At 31.9% G+C, this 17,313-nt stretch overlaps 1 protein-coding gene across 1 annotated transcript in view; it reads right to left on the reverse strand.

Annotated features, from left to right (window-relative positions):
- The window catches only part of LOC115217359 (transmembrane protein 135-like), a 631,865-nt gene that overhangs the window by 23,581 nt on the left and 590,971 nt on the right, over window positions 1–17,313 (reverse strand). Inside the window, exons 7-8 of the mRNA XM_029787031.2 lie at window positions 11,589–11,630; window positions 8,736–8,937 (exon numbers count right to left, since the gene is read on the reverse strand). Coding sequence (XP_029642891.1) covers window positions 8,736–8,937; window positions 11,589–11,630 — 244 coding nt within the window. The remainder of the gene's footprint in view (window positions 1–8,735; window positions 8,938–11,588; window positions 11,631–17,313) is intronic.

Below are 17,313 nucleotides of genomic sequence, written 5' to 3' on the forward strand. Positions count from 1 at the left end.
CAAAGTCCAAAACTTTTTGTGGGTGGTGTGGTTAGTCGATTACAAGGACCCTGCGCTTGACTGGTACTTATTTTATCAACTCCAAAAGGATGAAAGGCAAAGTTGACTTAGGTAAATTTTGAACTCAGAATGTAAAGACAGATGAAATGCCACTAAGCATTTTGCCAGGCAAGGTAATGATTCTGCCAGCTCAATGCCTTTGTATATAATAATAATAATAATAATAATAATAATAATAATAATTATAATAATAATAATGATAATAATAATGATGATGATGATGATGATGATGATATTGATGATGATGATAATCTTTTCTACTATAGGCACAAGGCTTGAAAGTTTTGGGGAGGGGTTAAGTCGATTACACAGACCCTAGTACTTAACTGGTACTTAATTTATTGACCCCGAGAGGATGAAAAGCAAAGTCGACCTCAGCGTAATTTGAACTCAGAACGTAAAGATAGGTGAAATACCGCTAAACATTTTACCTGGCTTGCTAATGATTTTGCCAGCTCACTGCCTTTGTGTGTGTGTAATGATAATAATAATAATGGTTTCAAATTTTGGTGCAAGGCCAGCAATTTCAGAGAAGGAAATTAGTCGACTACATCAACTCAGTGCTTGACTGATATTTATTTTATTGACTCCAAAGAATGAAATATAAAGTAGACCAAGGCAGAATTTCAACTCAGAGCATAAAGTCAGATGAAAAGCTGCTAAGTATATTGCCCGGTGTGCTAATGATTCAGCCAGCTCACTGCCTTTGTGTGTAGTAGTAGTAGTAGTAGTAGTAGTATTAATAATAATAATCCTTTCTATTAAAGGTACAAGGCCTGAAATTTGGGGAGAGAGGATTGTTGATTACATTATCTCCAGCGTTTCAATGGTACTTAGTTTATTGACCCTGAGAGTATGAAAGGCAAAGCCGATCTCGGCAGAAATAATAATAAAAACCACAAACTCTAAAAACTATATTCTAAAATGCTTTAACTGCATTTAACATTGTAGAAATGTTTAAATGGGAAACAAAAACCCACCTCCAAAAGAATAAAAGTGATGCAGAAAAGGTACAGATGGCAGTCAAGATCTATAACTAAGGACTGTAGAAGGAAATAGAATGGTTCAAATATGTCATTCATTAATTACCAGAAGTTAATTGTCATGGAATCTGGAAAAAGTTGGCTTGAGTAAGTTAGCACTAGTAATAAGCAGGTGCATTTAAAATGTCATGCATAAATGGCAAATAATTCTGAGAAACATATAAAAGAGGGAATTATGGAAAAAACACTAATTCTATCCTCATTATAAAGAGAAATATTCCAAGGGAATGTTCACTCTCAACTCATTTTTTGTCTGGCATTAATCCCTTTAAACAACACAAATATTAAATAAGGCTGAACTTGGATACAGATATTATTTGAGAACAATTAACTCTCTTTTATATATAAATTACCTTAAGTTTTATTCTGTGGATAGAAAACACCTAGAAACACTGATACATACAATACACAGATTCAGTACAGAGACAGACATGAAATTTTTCTTAGAAAAGATACGCTGAAACAAGCCTGAAGAGAGGAAGATTAATGAAAACCACAACCATCTTGTTAGATAATGAAAGAAGACAAGAGAATTTCACCCAACACAAGCTTACAAACAATTGAAAATTAATGAAATTACACAAATATATCTTTTTAATATTTAGAATAGCTAAATCTCACCAAAAAGTAACAGACATCAATATATTCTAGCTCTTCCAGTAATGATAAGTTATAATAGGTCACTGCTTCCATAGCTGAATAGAACAAAATCCTTAAGTATTGAGACTTGTCAGTGAACCATTTCTTCCAACCTGTGGTGCTTGAGGAGCTGGGCTGCTAACAATGAAGTTCTTATCATTTTTGGCAGCTCACCTTACTAAGGTGTCAGGTGATACCTGTGAGGGTATTTGGCTTGCCTCAGTAGGTTCTGTTGACCCTTGTGGTGTGAAACTAATTGAAGCACTTAGTGTTGATTTGATGTTTTTGTCTTTCTTTTCCTTTCTTTCTTCCTTTTTTCTTTTCTTTTTCTTTCTTCACTCAAGTTCGTGTTTTCTTTGGTTTTGGATTTGTATTCTAATGTGGTTTTGTATTATATGAGAAGGTGCAGAAAATTTCCTGGTTTTAAGAGTGTTAATAAAGGCCTGGTTGGAGGCCTAGCCTTTCAAGTTCTTTCCCAGGGTTTAGGAAAACAGAAGGACTACTGTAATAACTGTGAGAATCTGAGAGGGGAATATGTTGAATAAAATCATAATTAATTGATCCTCCTGTATTTTCTTTTACCCAAAGCAAGGAACTTTTCAGCATTCACTCATATATGCATCATATACATACATGTTATATATGTAATTATTAAAGTATCTAAATTTTTAATATAACAAACAAGAAGCTAAATGAAATAGTAAGACTACACAGGAAAATCTGAAAAATAGTGGCTGTATTTACAATACACAACCCCAAATCTGACACCAAAAGAATATTTTTTCTATGAATACAAGAAGGTAAAAGTCTTCTGCAACTAGGAAATTATCTTATAGTGTCTACTGTTGGAGGACAGAAATATTTAGTAAAGAAGGAAGAGGAAACCAATAGAAAGAGCAAAACTCTAATGAAACAGAAACTATTTTCTATCTTGAAGGAAGCCAATGAGTATGAAACAGAGTTTAGTTAACAGAGAACAGTGTAGAGGATGAAAAAAAACCCAGAAATCCTTAAAAAAAAAATGCTGAAAATATTAGAAAAAGAAAAGTCCCTACGTAGTCAATACTTGACAAAATCAGAGCAAAAATAGAAGTGCAAAAGACAATTTGGAACTTGTTGAGAAGAGTAGGATTCAAAACTGAGAACGACACAAAACTAAATCCTTCCCTCCAGAACTACTAAAAAAATATAAAGAAATAGAAAACAAAAAATAACTATGACTATATGTTATCAAAAAACAATTTATTTAATTGTTTGTGGTTGCTCAGTCTTAATCAAAAGGACATGCAGCAACACACACACACACACACATGCACACACACACACACACACACACACACACACACACATTCTTAGATGCATATATTGATTTGTGAATACAAAATTATACTGTATAATGCCAAGCATGCATATTAATGCAAACATAATTTCTTCCACACTGAAATTATTATGACATGAAGAAGGCTGTGAAACAGCTATAATCCTAAGAATGTTGCTTAGTTAAATAAATAAATTCACCTTTCATACCCACAGACGTTTTATGGTTTATGTACACCTCACAAAGTAATTTCATCAATTGAATCTTCTGGATTTCAATTACATGGACACTATACATTACACTTCTCTGTATTAGATTGCTGTGTGGACTAAAAGCTAAGTCTCATAGAGGAGCTGTCTTTGATAGCCACATGATTCTCTGAATCCATATCTTATGCTTTAAATTTACACATTCACACATATATAAATACATATATACATATATATACATACACACACATATATATATATACACACATTCACACACACACACACAATCCAAACAACCTTTGAATGTCACATTGTACTGCTCAGACAACACATGCCAAACAGTAAAGAAAGAAAAGAGTATATTCCATGTATACTCAAAAATTAAAGCCACATCATCAGTGTTAGAGAAGAACTACTGTGCAGGTACTCTGAGAATACAACTGTCTCATGTGACCCAAAGGGGGCGGGTTAACCTACCTAAACAGAAGCTTGGAGGAGAATCAGGCATCATACCAACAAAAAGCAATGCATTGGTACATATCCTATAAGCTAGAGGGCAACAACAGCATTGACAAGAGTAGCTTCTCCTGGACCTGCAATAGATACATTACATCTTATCTAAAAGGATATGCCTTTGCTACCTGGTAACAGGAGAAAGCTATGAAATTCCTGATAAACAAAAGAGACAAAGATACCATCAAACTTCCATGTTGTGATAAAAAATGTCAGCTCTGCTATACCAGTGTGGAAGATATCACTCACATCATCAGCAGCTGCCCCAAAATGTCTACAAGATACTACCTGCCACTGAGGCACAATAAAAACTTTTCACAATGCTATCTGTAAGAAGGACTGCCCTGATGTATACATCAAAGGTGCATCAGAACCAGCTGGTATTCACACTTTTAAAAAACAAATAGCAGTGAATACCTCAACAAAAACATCAATTCAGTGCAAACATAACAGAACGGATGCTGTTCTATGGGACAGAGAATAAAAGTCATGTGCTGCTGTAGAGGCCAGCTGCCCAGCAGACATGAATGTACAATCAAAAGTCCAAGGAAAAGAGAACATTTATAGTGAATGCAGAATTTACAGCTCTTGTATCCTGACTATGAATTCTCATCTGTGCCTATCATCATAGGTTCATTAGATTATGGGCCAACAAATTTGCACAAAAACCTAGGAACATTTGGTTTCACAGGAAAAAAGCAAAAGAAACTGACACAGATTCTCCAAATACAATCTATTAGTGGCACAGTGAAGATTTGTAAGACATTCCAGAAATTCTCCATGTGAAATTCTTATGTGAATAGATGCACACACTTCAGTGTATGCATTGACAGTTCAACTAACGCACTAACTCAACTACATATTCACAAACATCAGGAACTCTCTTAATTCAAAAAGACTTGTTGCTTTATTATCAACTAGTTCGAACTCTCTCAAGAAGAACTTAAATTAAACTCAAAGAAAAAACATATATACATAGACTCTAATGCAAACATGCTATCTTAAAGATAGCATGTTTGGTAATGACTGTATTTTGTAAACAACCTCTGCAGCCATTCTTTGTATTGTTTACTGTGGAGTGGCAATAGATTTTCTCCATTTGTCTGTTTTATTGTCTTTTCTTTGGAGTTTATGAACTTTGAATATTATCTGCTTCAGGCATGTAATGTTTCTTTGTACCAGCTGTCATTGTTGTCTTCTCTGTCTGACACTCTCAGGTCTTTTATCTTACCCCTAAACTGATACTGAACTAACTTCTTGTTTACAGTACTTAAAATTGAAATATAGTAAAGTAAATCAGAAAGTGAAACTGCAACAAGTGAAATGAAGTATAAAACTGCAGTGCTGGTATGTTTGCAGCTTCACAAAATAAAATTGGGGAAAATTAAACTTTTATGCAAAATTTATGAATTGGAAAGTTTTGCATACACCCATTAATGAAAATGGTATGTTTTTGAAATGATATTGGAAAGACAGACAGACAAATTATTTGAAAGGATATTTTGGCAATGTTATACCTGAATGCAATAAACTACAAAACATTTATGATATTGAAGAAAAATGATGAGGAATTTGTATGATTTGCGACATTCCAGACATGAAATGAGATATTGAGAAGTTGGTATTCAAGTGAAAGCACATAAAACTGTAAGGAAAGGGTCTTTATGTAAGTGAAAAAGTATGGAGAACCTGAAAATAATTCCTAAACAAATTTGTAGATGACAAGGACAAAATGTAGAAAGCAAATAATAATAAACAGATATTGATGACATGAAAGCAATTTAAGGAAAATGTTAAATTTCAGATGGTATAGACAAAATTATTGATAACATGAAGAAACTTTAATAAAACATTATCTCTGAGAGGATATCTATCTATCTCTCTCTCTCTCTCTCTCTCTCTCTCTCTCTCTATATATATATATATATATATATATATATATATAATATATATATATATATATAAGTAGCAGAGGGTAAAAAAAATTGTAATAAATAGGCATTATATTAAAGAAGAATTATGTGGGACATGAAAACATTAAAATTTGTAGAAATTGTTAAATGTAAACTTTAAAAGATAGAGAGTGAAATAATTTTATCATGAAATATTTAGAACGATGTATTGTCAGTGACATGGCAGGAAAAGGTAGAAGTGAAACGATAACAAGACTGTTATTAAAGGAAAAATATTGATAACATGAAAGAACATAGAAGAAAACTTAAAATGAAACTTTAACAAAATGGTTAGTGAAGTAAAATTTTATTGATAATGTGAAAGAAAGTTTCAGAAAACTCTAAGTTAAAGTCTCTATATATGCATTAAGGAGAATGATAAATGCGAAAATTAAAGGAAATATACAGGAAAATACTTTGAACTTTGCAGCACTAATAGATGTGGAAGATAGCAATTTTTTTATTTTTATTTTATGTAATGATGAAGCTACAAGTTATACTGGAGTGGATGTTAGGTGGAAGTAGCCAAAACATGATATTACAGGGTTGGAACTTTGTACAATGAAAAATCATGCCAGCAATATAAAATAATAACAGAAAATAGCAGAAACATATACCAGAAAAAATCTCAGAGAATGAATGGCAAAGTGATCTATATGAACAAAGATATTAAGGAAAATTCTCCAACTACATTGCCAAAGACAATTAGAAAAAAGAAGTAACTCCTACCTAATGTATCAATCTGAATGGACAATAAAATATATCTAACCCTTTTGATACCAACCTACTTGAGACAGCCCCTGTTTCAATGATAAAATTTTGCTATTTTAAAATGATTTAAATTGAATCTTTCCTTCAAAATTCTGTGTTAATTTATGTTCCAAACTCTAGCTTAATAATGACAAAATTATTTTAATAAATTCATTATTTTCAAAATTAATTGGGACAAAAGCTACATATTTCAACAGAAATATGGTAATGAAAGGGTTAAATGAAATGTAGTCAGCAGAGAAATTTTAAAGATCTGAAATTAGATAACCAAAATGAGGAGAGTGAGAACAGAATCAGTTCATATAATTATAGCTGCTATGGAAAAATAATGACTGCATTTAAAATACATCACCCAAAAGCTGACATAGGAAGAATATATTTGCCACAACTAAAAAATAAGGACTTACAAACACAGCATCCAGAGTATTTTCAACACTAGAGAAAAACCATATAAACAAAAGAAAACACTGATTTATTCAGGGCACGTAAAGCTGTGTGGGATGCTTGATAAAAGCTCAAAATATTTAATATATATGTCAACAAATTAAGATACAATACACAAGACAGTTAACACACTATGATCAAGACAGTTAACATACACATCAATGACTAAAACAGTCAACACCCATGTCTATAACCAAGATAGTTAACAAAGTCATCAATGACAAAGATAGATAACACACATCAATTTTGAATTCTGCAATACAATGAAGTTCATCAATGTTTGCCCGGATGAAGCAAAACAGCTTCAATGAAGCTATCCAATTTTAGCAAGGATAATGCATAAACAGAAACCTAGCTTTTGGGCACTTTTTAATCTTTCCCATTCATGAAAATACTTCAGCCCCAGCATTCAACAACTTGCTGTCTACTTCAAAAATGGTCAATGAGTTTTCTTCATTCAAGCAATTGTACAGTGAGCATGAAGTTAGACAAGCTGTATCAAGATTGTCTCTCCACAAAAACACTGGAGAACCAAAGAAGTTCTCAAGATGTCAAAAGATTGTTTAGGTTGAACTAAATGTATAATGTCTCACAAGAAAACTCTAGAGACCCTGGATAAGATATTGAAGGATTTGCATGAAAATAAATCTCAGAAAGCAGTAGATCTCAGTAGCAGTAGTACTGTCAGCTGACTGCCATCTGCTTGTCAGTGATCCAAAATGAACCAAAGTCAATGAAATCCAGGCTTGTCTTAAATTGTCATTGCTTTGGATCAAAATCAAAATCTTAAAATCGTTTACAAACATATGTGTCAATTGATTTAGAGATCAGCTAAAAACCATCTTTGCATAGGAATCTCAAGTGCTGAAAGCCCCCATAAGATCACTATTCATGCCTCTATTGGTAAAACCAAAACACAAAGCATGCTCCTGAAGAGCTGTTAGGATAATGGCCAAAATTGTCGAAGTAATATGGCTACAGATCTAATAATATTTAATCTGGAACTTATTACAACTCTCTATATAATTTCTTTATGACTGCATGTATTGCAGTTCTGGTATTTGAGTGTGTGGATTTTCCTGGAGTACTCCATTTTCCACATGCTATTAAAATGATTATATTTTCATGATACAGCAGTTTCTGCTAATTTTTCAAATCATTTTAAGAATTAAAGAATTTCAAGAATAAAAAATAACATGTTCATGTTATTTTCAAAATAGTTTCAAAAGAAATAAAACTGTAAACACATTTTATTATGTCCTTATATCCTTATATTATGTCCCTTATACACATGCACACAGCATATCCTGTGATGTTAAGTAATATGCTTGAATTATATATCATTTGTCATTTGTACAATTAAATAGCAAAATATACTATTAATACTGAGTATCTCTCAGTAGTACAAATTACTACAAATGTACTGAAAAATAATTTAATTTCTTACATGAAAGATAACTATTCAAAACAAATGCAGTAGCATTGTTCTATTAAACTGAATAAGTACTCATTATGAAAAATTCTAGGCCATTTCTCGGTATTTTCCAGTCTGGACAATACTGAATATTTTGCAATCTAGCATGCATGTGTGTGCAGGTGTGTGTGCATGTGTGTGTGTGTGTGTGCGTGCGTGTGCATACATGTATGTGCATATGAATATGTGTTTGTGTATGTGAGTATGTGTATGTGCATATGCTGTGTGCATGTGTATAAGGGACATAATATAAGGCCTTAGGACATAAGAAGCCAACAGAACATTGTAGAATATGACATTAAAATACATTACACGTAGTATATAATGGATGCAGCCATCATTGTGTTTGCATAGTGGATGTCGTGGAGACTGTTCAAAGCGCTTCTTCAATGATTTTATATATTCTAAGTATTTATTGGAATTATATTTTAAAGGACTTGCTCCCAAATTCTGCTCGTTTTCACAGTAACTATCCTCTGTAGAGTCTGCATGTTCTTCAGCACCCACAAAGAATCTGAAAATATATATAAAAAAACAAACAAACAAAACAACATAAAAATCAGTAAAAGTTGTTGTAAATAACTAAATCATCATTATCAATACAATCTGACTCCTTAAAGAGTAACCTTATTTTAATGACCCCAAAATTGACTTTGCTTTTCATTTTTTGGGGGACAGTAAAATAAATATCAGTTGAGCACTGGGGGCCAATGTAACTGACTTACTCTTGCCTCTAAAAGTGCTGGTCTTGTGCCTTTGGATTCTTTTGCTTTTGGCTTATTTATTATTTAGCTTCAAGTCATGTAGCTTGGAGTGTACAAGTTCCTAGTGACTCTGACCCTTCCATATGGGTGTGAAAGCTGGACCCTTACAGCTGACATGGTTCAAAGGGGCATTTAAGCACAAGTGCTTCAGAAGGCTGATACACAACCCATATACAGAGCACAGAATGAACAGTTTTGTCTGGCAGCAAGTCAAAAAATATGCTGGCACACAGGATCCACTTATTGTGCAGGTAAAAATATGAATGCTAGTCTGGGGCTGTCATGTATCCTGCAAAAACTCCCTGTCCAAAACAATTCTTCAGGCTACATTTAAGGGAGGGTGAAAGAGAGGCAAACAGAGAAGATCTAGGTTTGACTAACATCAAGGACTGGATGGGTCACAACACTGGGAATGCTGCACATGACAGAGAACAGAAACCAGCACTAACAGCTGACTATGAAAGTATCTACAGTAGCATACCAATGACTGGTTGCTTCAGTTAAGGGATCTTGATGATGATGAGCTTCAAGTCAACTCAGAGATCAGTCATAAATAATCAAAGGCATTACATCTATTACTCTTCACATAATGTATCTATAACTATATTATTTAATTTATTCTTTCTCTTTTTAGGGTAACTAACACAATGACGGAGATAAGCTGCTATTTCTAGTAGATTAAATGATTATGTAAAAGCACACTCTTTGATTCTTGTTTATTTGTTTCAAATTCTATCCATCCATCTTCTCCACCCACTATTCCTGGGAGAGTCATGGAACCAAGTCCTTAAGTATCTCCTCCATAGGGACCTCTCAGAAGCAAAGCATCATTACACTTTCTGGCTGGATTCCAAAGTATGACCAGTAGAGACAATGAATATTCTCCAAAAATATCATTTTTGGTCTACCCCTAGGTCTGTTGCTTGCTGACTCGGCTTGAAGAATTCATCCTGCAACTCTTTCCTGCAACATTCCAGTCACATGTCTATAGTACCAGGGCTGTGACTTCTCAAGTAATGGCTCAAGTGGAGAGACTTTTTGGTCTCTGAGTTATACATCCTGTTGAGAAGCATTACTCCAAAGACCAATTGGAGGAACCTAGTTTTGGTTGCATATAATCACACTTGTACACTTTTTGTCATTACTCACCATACATGACTATACGTAAGGACAGGCATGAAAACTGAATTGAACACAATGTGTTTACCGATCATCTACAGTAGTCAAAATTCTATTTATATGCATAATTTTGTGTTAGACATGAACTAAATGCTTTCATTTCTAATGCAAAGTTTCATTTTCTTATCCATTATGTTTTAGTCATGTAAAATAAAGACAAATCAATTTTGATGATTATCATCGTAAACACCTCAGCATAGATGTGAAAAAAAGCTAAGTGAAAAGTAATGTGAACAGAATCACAAAGACAAAATCAGGAGGCTTATAAAGCCACACTTTTAAGCCATTTGACTAATTAGTTTTTTACTTGTTTCACTCATTGGACTGTGGCCATGCTTGAACCATTGTAGGATGAGTCAAACAAACTGACTCCAGTACTTTTCAAAATCTGGTACTTATTCTAGTGATCCCTTTGTTAAAGTGCAAAGTAATGGGGGATGTGAACAAACCAACACCAGCTATCAGGTAGTGGGGGAACAAACACAGAAACACACACACACACACACACACACATATATATATATATATATATATATATATATACACACACAAACACAATTTGGTGGCCTTCTCACAGTTTCCATCTAGCAAATTCACTGACAAGGAATTGCCTGGCCCAGGTCTAGAGTAGAAGACACTTGCCTAAAGTGCTATACAATAGGACTGAACCTGAAACCATGAGGCTGAGAAGTGAACTTCTTAACTACACATCCATGTCGGTATCTTATAGGCAAAAATTTACTTCTAACAAGCTCTAGTTTACAGATGTAAAGTCCTCAACTCCTCTAAAACAGCTAGCTTCATATGCCATCCATCCATTCCCATGCACATCACCTCCCTGATCTTGCTCTAAACACTTTTTCCAATCCTTCTTCCTTAGAATTAGAACCCTCTAGACTTCTTTCACCAGATTCACTTTTCCTGCAGACATTGATCTGAAGATAGTCAAATTAGGTATTAACTGTATTTATCTTGCTAGTGTTGAGTGAGGGCCTGTGGAAGTCATGGAAAGTCCTTTCTCTCCTTTGATTCTTTCACTGAAAAGAAAACTCAATCTAAAATCATCTTTGAACTTATGGCCTGAATCTGTAGTCTAGCAGCCTTGTCTTTTGTCAGTGGGAGTCAGGTAGAGAGAAGAAGAAAAGAAGTTCATGACGAATATATTTCTATCCTGAAGAAATTTATTGATCAAAAATAAATAATAAACATATATTTTACTTACCTAATTACAGACGCTACAGAAGTTGAAAGCCCTCCTTTAGATCTGAGAATAGAGAAATAAAATGATTTTCAGATTTGAAGGAAACAGTGTGTGTGTGTGTGAGAGAGAGAGAGATAAGGAATGTGTATGTGTTAATTGTGATTTCAACCTTCTAGGAACTCATTGACTTTTACATGGCCAAGAGCATATGCTCTCATAATGGATTCTGTTCTTCTTTTACAGGTCTTAATCATTGGGCTGTGGACATGTTAGGGAAACACCTTCAAAGGTTTTAATCAAGCCAAGAATATCTAATACTTAGTATGTTACTCATTTTTTCCTTAAATTTCAAGTCAATTAATGGCTAAGTTCATCAAAGTATGACCTTTTAGAGCAATGGTTCTCAACCAGGGTTGATATGAAACCTAGAGGCCCACACAAGTAAAATACTTGAGCAAAATATTTTTCATGGACCCTTAAAATACTACATTCATCTTGATAGAGTAAAAGAAGCGAGAAGGCCTGATTTAGTAGTAGTAGACAAAGAGAACAGAAAGTGCCAGATAATCGACTTTACAGTCCCCAACGACAGGGAAATCAATATGAGAGATATAGAGAAAATAGCAAAGTACCAGGACCATTGAGTTAAAAAGCCCATTGAAAGTGTGGGTAAAATGTATCCTGTAGTTATAGGTGCATTAGGAACTATCCTTAAATATTTGAATAAATGGAGAGAGGAAATAAGCACAAAACCAAGTTTAGTGCAATTCCAGAAAACAGTCTGATGAGACAGCTAAAATACTTAGAAAGGTTCTTGGCAGCTAAGGTTACTTGTTGTAGCCTGATGTCAAGAATTTTTCTTTTCCAACAGTTTAATCTGCTGTGCATGTATAAAATGACAATAATAATAAAATATATATTTATGTATGTATATATCATTGTCATGGCTATCTCTCGAGGCTGAGGTTGATATTCATTGTTTTTTTTTTTATATTTTAGTTATTGATGGATAACTGAGTCTATAAGAGGAGCTTACTGTGATAGCCACAAGATTCTCTGAATCAATATATTTTAGTGTGTGTGTGTGTATTTCTGATTTCACTTAGTCATAGCAATACTAATAACCAGTTGCAAGAGCTTTAGAGTAAAATGTTATTAGAATACAGAATATAATATCAGTTAATGAATGACACATGAATATGAGTTATGTAAACACCTTTATTAGCTTACAACTGTTTCTGTTATTGGAATCAGTGCACTCAGAGCTGAATGCTTGTGCAACATCCTAAGTAAAGCTTCTTCCAAAGCCTTACATTAAAACATATAATCCAGATAAATAAAAAAATCAAAAAAAAAAAAGAAAAAAGAGTGAAAATAAAGCTACGTTGATTGGGTCCTCTGAAACTGAGTAAGAAATGGGGAGGATTAAAAAAAAGTGAATTCAGAATTCAGAAAAAAATTTAGAAAAGAAGTGAAAAATAAAAGAAAAAGTCATGGTAGCTTTTTTATTTACTTTTTTGCAGAATTATAAGAACCAATTTTTAAAGTATAAAATATCCCCCCACCAAAATCTTCTAAACTGAAAAGCGTTTGTTGCACAGCTCTGCAATGACACCATTTTCCTTGTTTGTGATACAATGCTACTGACTTCACATATGCCTAATCATTTTGGTTTCATCTCTCTCACACTCGCTTTCTTTTTATATGTATCTAAGTCTATAACTTTGCCTTCACACACACATACACACACACATACACACACACACATATATATATATATATATATATAACAGTTCTGTGAATATTTTTCAGCTTTTATAATAAAGCATATTACTCTACCCTTAGTACTCAAATACTATTTTTTTCACAGTGTTTTGCACCTATGTGCTTATCTGTGTATACATACAAATATATATATATACATGTATACATACATTTATTTTAAAATGTATTACATATGTGTGTGTGTATGCATATATGTATATATGTATGTATTGTCTGTCTTGTGACCATGTGGCTTTTTTGTTGTATATGTATTTTTTATTTTGTGTTTGCTTTTGTAATTGTTCTGTACACTTGCTTTTGTAATTGTTCTGTACACTCATGAGCTATTCCCAAAGGATTTTTGCCACTGGCACCACCATAAGTGAACAATATCAACGTTAAAGGCATGAAATAGTAAAGATCTTCTGGAAGTTGACTGTCTGTTGGGTTTTTGTTAAATTTTTGAAATATATATGAATGTGTGTGTGTGTGTGTGTGTGTGTCTGTGCATACACACATGTGTGTTACAGACTTTGATACATTTATTGTACATAACTTACTATCTACCTGAGGTTTGTCACATATATGATCATTGTCCGTCAGGCTGTCCCCCTCTCTCTCTCTAAAAATAGTAATGGAAATTATAAGAGTGTTATAGATACATATAATAGAGCGAGAGAGAGGGGGGAAAGACAAAGTTTCAAGAGAAACTAGAGGAAGAAAAACAGATTAATATCACACTAAGTTAAGCACATTGTGACAATGTATCTTTGCTCCTCCCTTACATTTCAATGTTCTATGCTTTTATTTTCTCTCACTGCTATTCATTCAAATTTGTGTTTCTCTTCTCTCCCACTACAACACTTTTTCAACTTTCTATTATTTGTTTTCTTGACAGACAGAAGGACGTGGCTAGAGGTGTAGGTCGTCCCTATCTAGACCTCCCTCTATGTTAAGGTGTTCTAACTCAAGTTGAGATAATAGGTATATTCCTACTAGATCTGTTATTTGGGCAGAGTCTGGGGCATCTATGGGTATATCAAAACAATCCCTAGTGTCTTTCCTAGCCCATAGTTTATTTTTATAACTAATTAGGGATTTTCTCGCTGTTAGCACTATTACTTCATCATATGTCATCTTAACCTTTTTCATAGCATACATGAGGGCTTTATTAAGAATAATCTCGTTAATAGATGAATAATAATTTTCTATATCCATTTGGATGAACTTGCACTTATTTTTATCTTTGATATTTTTGAACCAATTTAACATATCTCGGGTACAACTTCAAAGTTTAAGGTTATTTAACGTATTAAGTTTATCTATATATTTATCCAGTATAAGTTTACTGAGTCTTCCTATATTGGACTTACATGGGCATATCAGTCTTCCTTGTGGGTTAGAATAAAAATTGATTTCATGGTCCTTAAAGGTTATTCTGGGATGCAAAGGGACATATGGTTCTGTTCTATTTTCTAAATCACATTTTGTCATGATTTTTTAGATATATTGTTAATATTATTTAATTGAATTTCACTAACTAAATAATCCAAATAAACATGATAAGCATAAATATTATATACCCTTGAAGAACACACTGACAACGATGAAAAATAATAATGATAATTACAATAATAGTAATAATAATTATAATAACAATAAAAATAAACATAATAAGGAAATTATATGGCTAATTATCCCTTATGGGGCCCAAATTAAAACTAATATTATTAAAGAAATTTTGAACATAATCAAAACATCCTTTAAAAAGAACAATACGTACTCAAAAATATTATCCAATAAAACTATCAGAGTGGGCTATTCTACAACAAGGAATGTAATATATCCTCAATAAACAATTTCAAATTAAACAAATTTTAAAATAATAATATAACTAATATTAACCATAGCTACAGCAGAACTGTCACAAACAATAAACATAACCGTAATTTAAATAAATGTACATGTAAAGACAAATCCAAATGTAGGATTAATAATAATTGCAATCTAGATAACATAATTTATAAATGTATAGTAACCTCTAATAATAATAATAATAATAATAATAATAATAATAATAATAATAATAACAATATTAAAAATAAACAATATATTGGATCCACAGTGAAATAAATTAAAAGAAGAATTTCCCAGCATTATCAGTCTTTCAAACATCTTAAATTAAAAAATTCTACAGGTCTAAGTAAATACATATGGGAGTTAAAATGTAATAAGATAGAATACACCCTTAATTGGTATATTATTTGTAGATTGAACTCATAAGATAGGTAAGAAAACGTGCTTTCTATGTACAACAGAGTTTATGAAAATACTCCAGCTGAGAGAGTTATTAATAAACACTAATGAAGAGAGAGGAATAAAATGCCAACATAGGAACAGCTTTAAGTATAATAATATGAAAAATATATAAAATAACCCCCACCCCAGCATATCATCTCCACACACTTATGAAGTATATAGTTACTAGAAGTTTTAATACTATTTATAGTAGTATTATATACATATATACTTTGAACTAAGTATTTATTAAACAATATTACCTTTAAATGAATAATCATACCACATTTATGTAACATAAATCTCAAAATCTACAACACTTCAAAATTCCATTTATCACTAGCTTTATGATTATAGCCCCATTCCTAGTTATTATCTCCCCTTAGCTTCAACTTCTCTTATAGTATTATTTTTAGAGTATTTTTCAGGGTATTTTATTTCATTCTTTTATGTTATACGCAATTCCCATAATACTTAGCGTCTGACAGTGGGAGCAGCCATTTGCTCTTGAACTTGCAGGATTAAACCTTACATCATAAAGTAATATACCTTTTTTACTTCTTTTATTCACTAAGTTTCTAACGCAAGTAGTATTTACTAATTAACCTTTATTCTAGACTATTAACTCACATTTAACATAAAATATGTTATATTATACTAGTACTAACAAAAGTATATTTTACACTAAATTATTATAAGTAATATAATTTCTATAATATTCATTTAGATATATTATAAGATTTGATATGTTTCTATTTCAATCATTAAAATTTCCTTTGGTAGAGTATTTTCAATATATATCTTAATTATACTTTAGATATTTAATATTTTAAAATCTATTAATAGTTTATATATTTAATATAATTTTTAACTTTTAATTTTTAACTTTTACCCATACATAATAATAATATACATAGCCTGAGGATGCACTGGTGGATTTATGTATTAAATATAACCTTAATACACACCCCACTAGTGCAGAAATACGTGTAGCAATTACTTGAACTACCTTCTTTTCCCACAGATTAATAACAGGTAAGATATATTTATTTAACTAATTTTATTTTATGTTATTTTTATTATTTTATTTTATTTAATTTTCTCTGAGCATACCCTACCATAAGGTTATCCTGAAATAGGAGTTGCTTATCTATTGGAAAATATCCCAAATTTGTAGTAATAATAATATTATAAAATATACTTTTCACATTTCATTAGAAAAGTGTAAATTAACAAATTTCCTGATAACCTGGAATACTTGTTATTCCCTGATATATTATAACTATATATATATACATACATACACATATATATACATATATACATACATACACATATATATACATATATACATACATACACATATATATACATATATATATATATATACATACATACACATATATATATACATACATACATACACATATATATATATACATACATACATACACATATATATACATACATACATACATACACATATATATACATACATACATACATACACATATATATACATACATACATACACATATATATATACATACATACATACACATATATATACATACATACACATATATATACATACATACACATATATATATACATACATACACATATATATACATACATACACATATATATACATACATACACATATATACATACATACATACAC

Source organism: Octopus sinensis, linkage group LG1 (assembly GCF_006345805.1).
Source record: "Octopus sinensis linkage group LG1, ASM634580v1, whole genome shotgun sequence".
In the NCBI taxonomy this organism is placed as follows: Eukaryota; Metazoa; Mollusca; class Cephalopoda; order Octopoda; family Octopodidae; genus Octopus; species Octopus sinensis.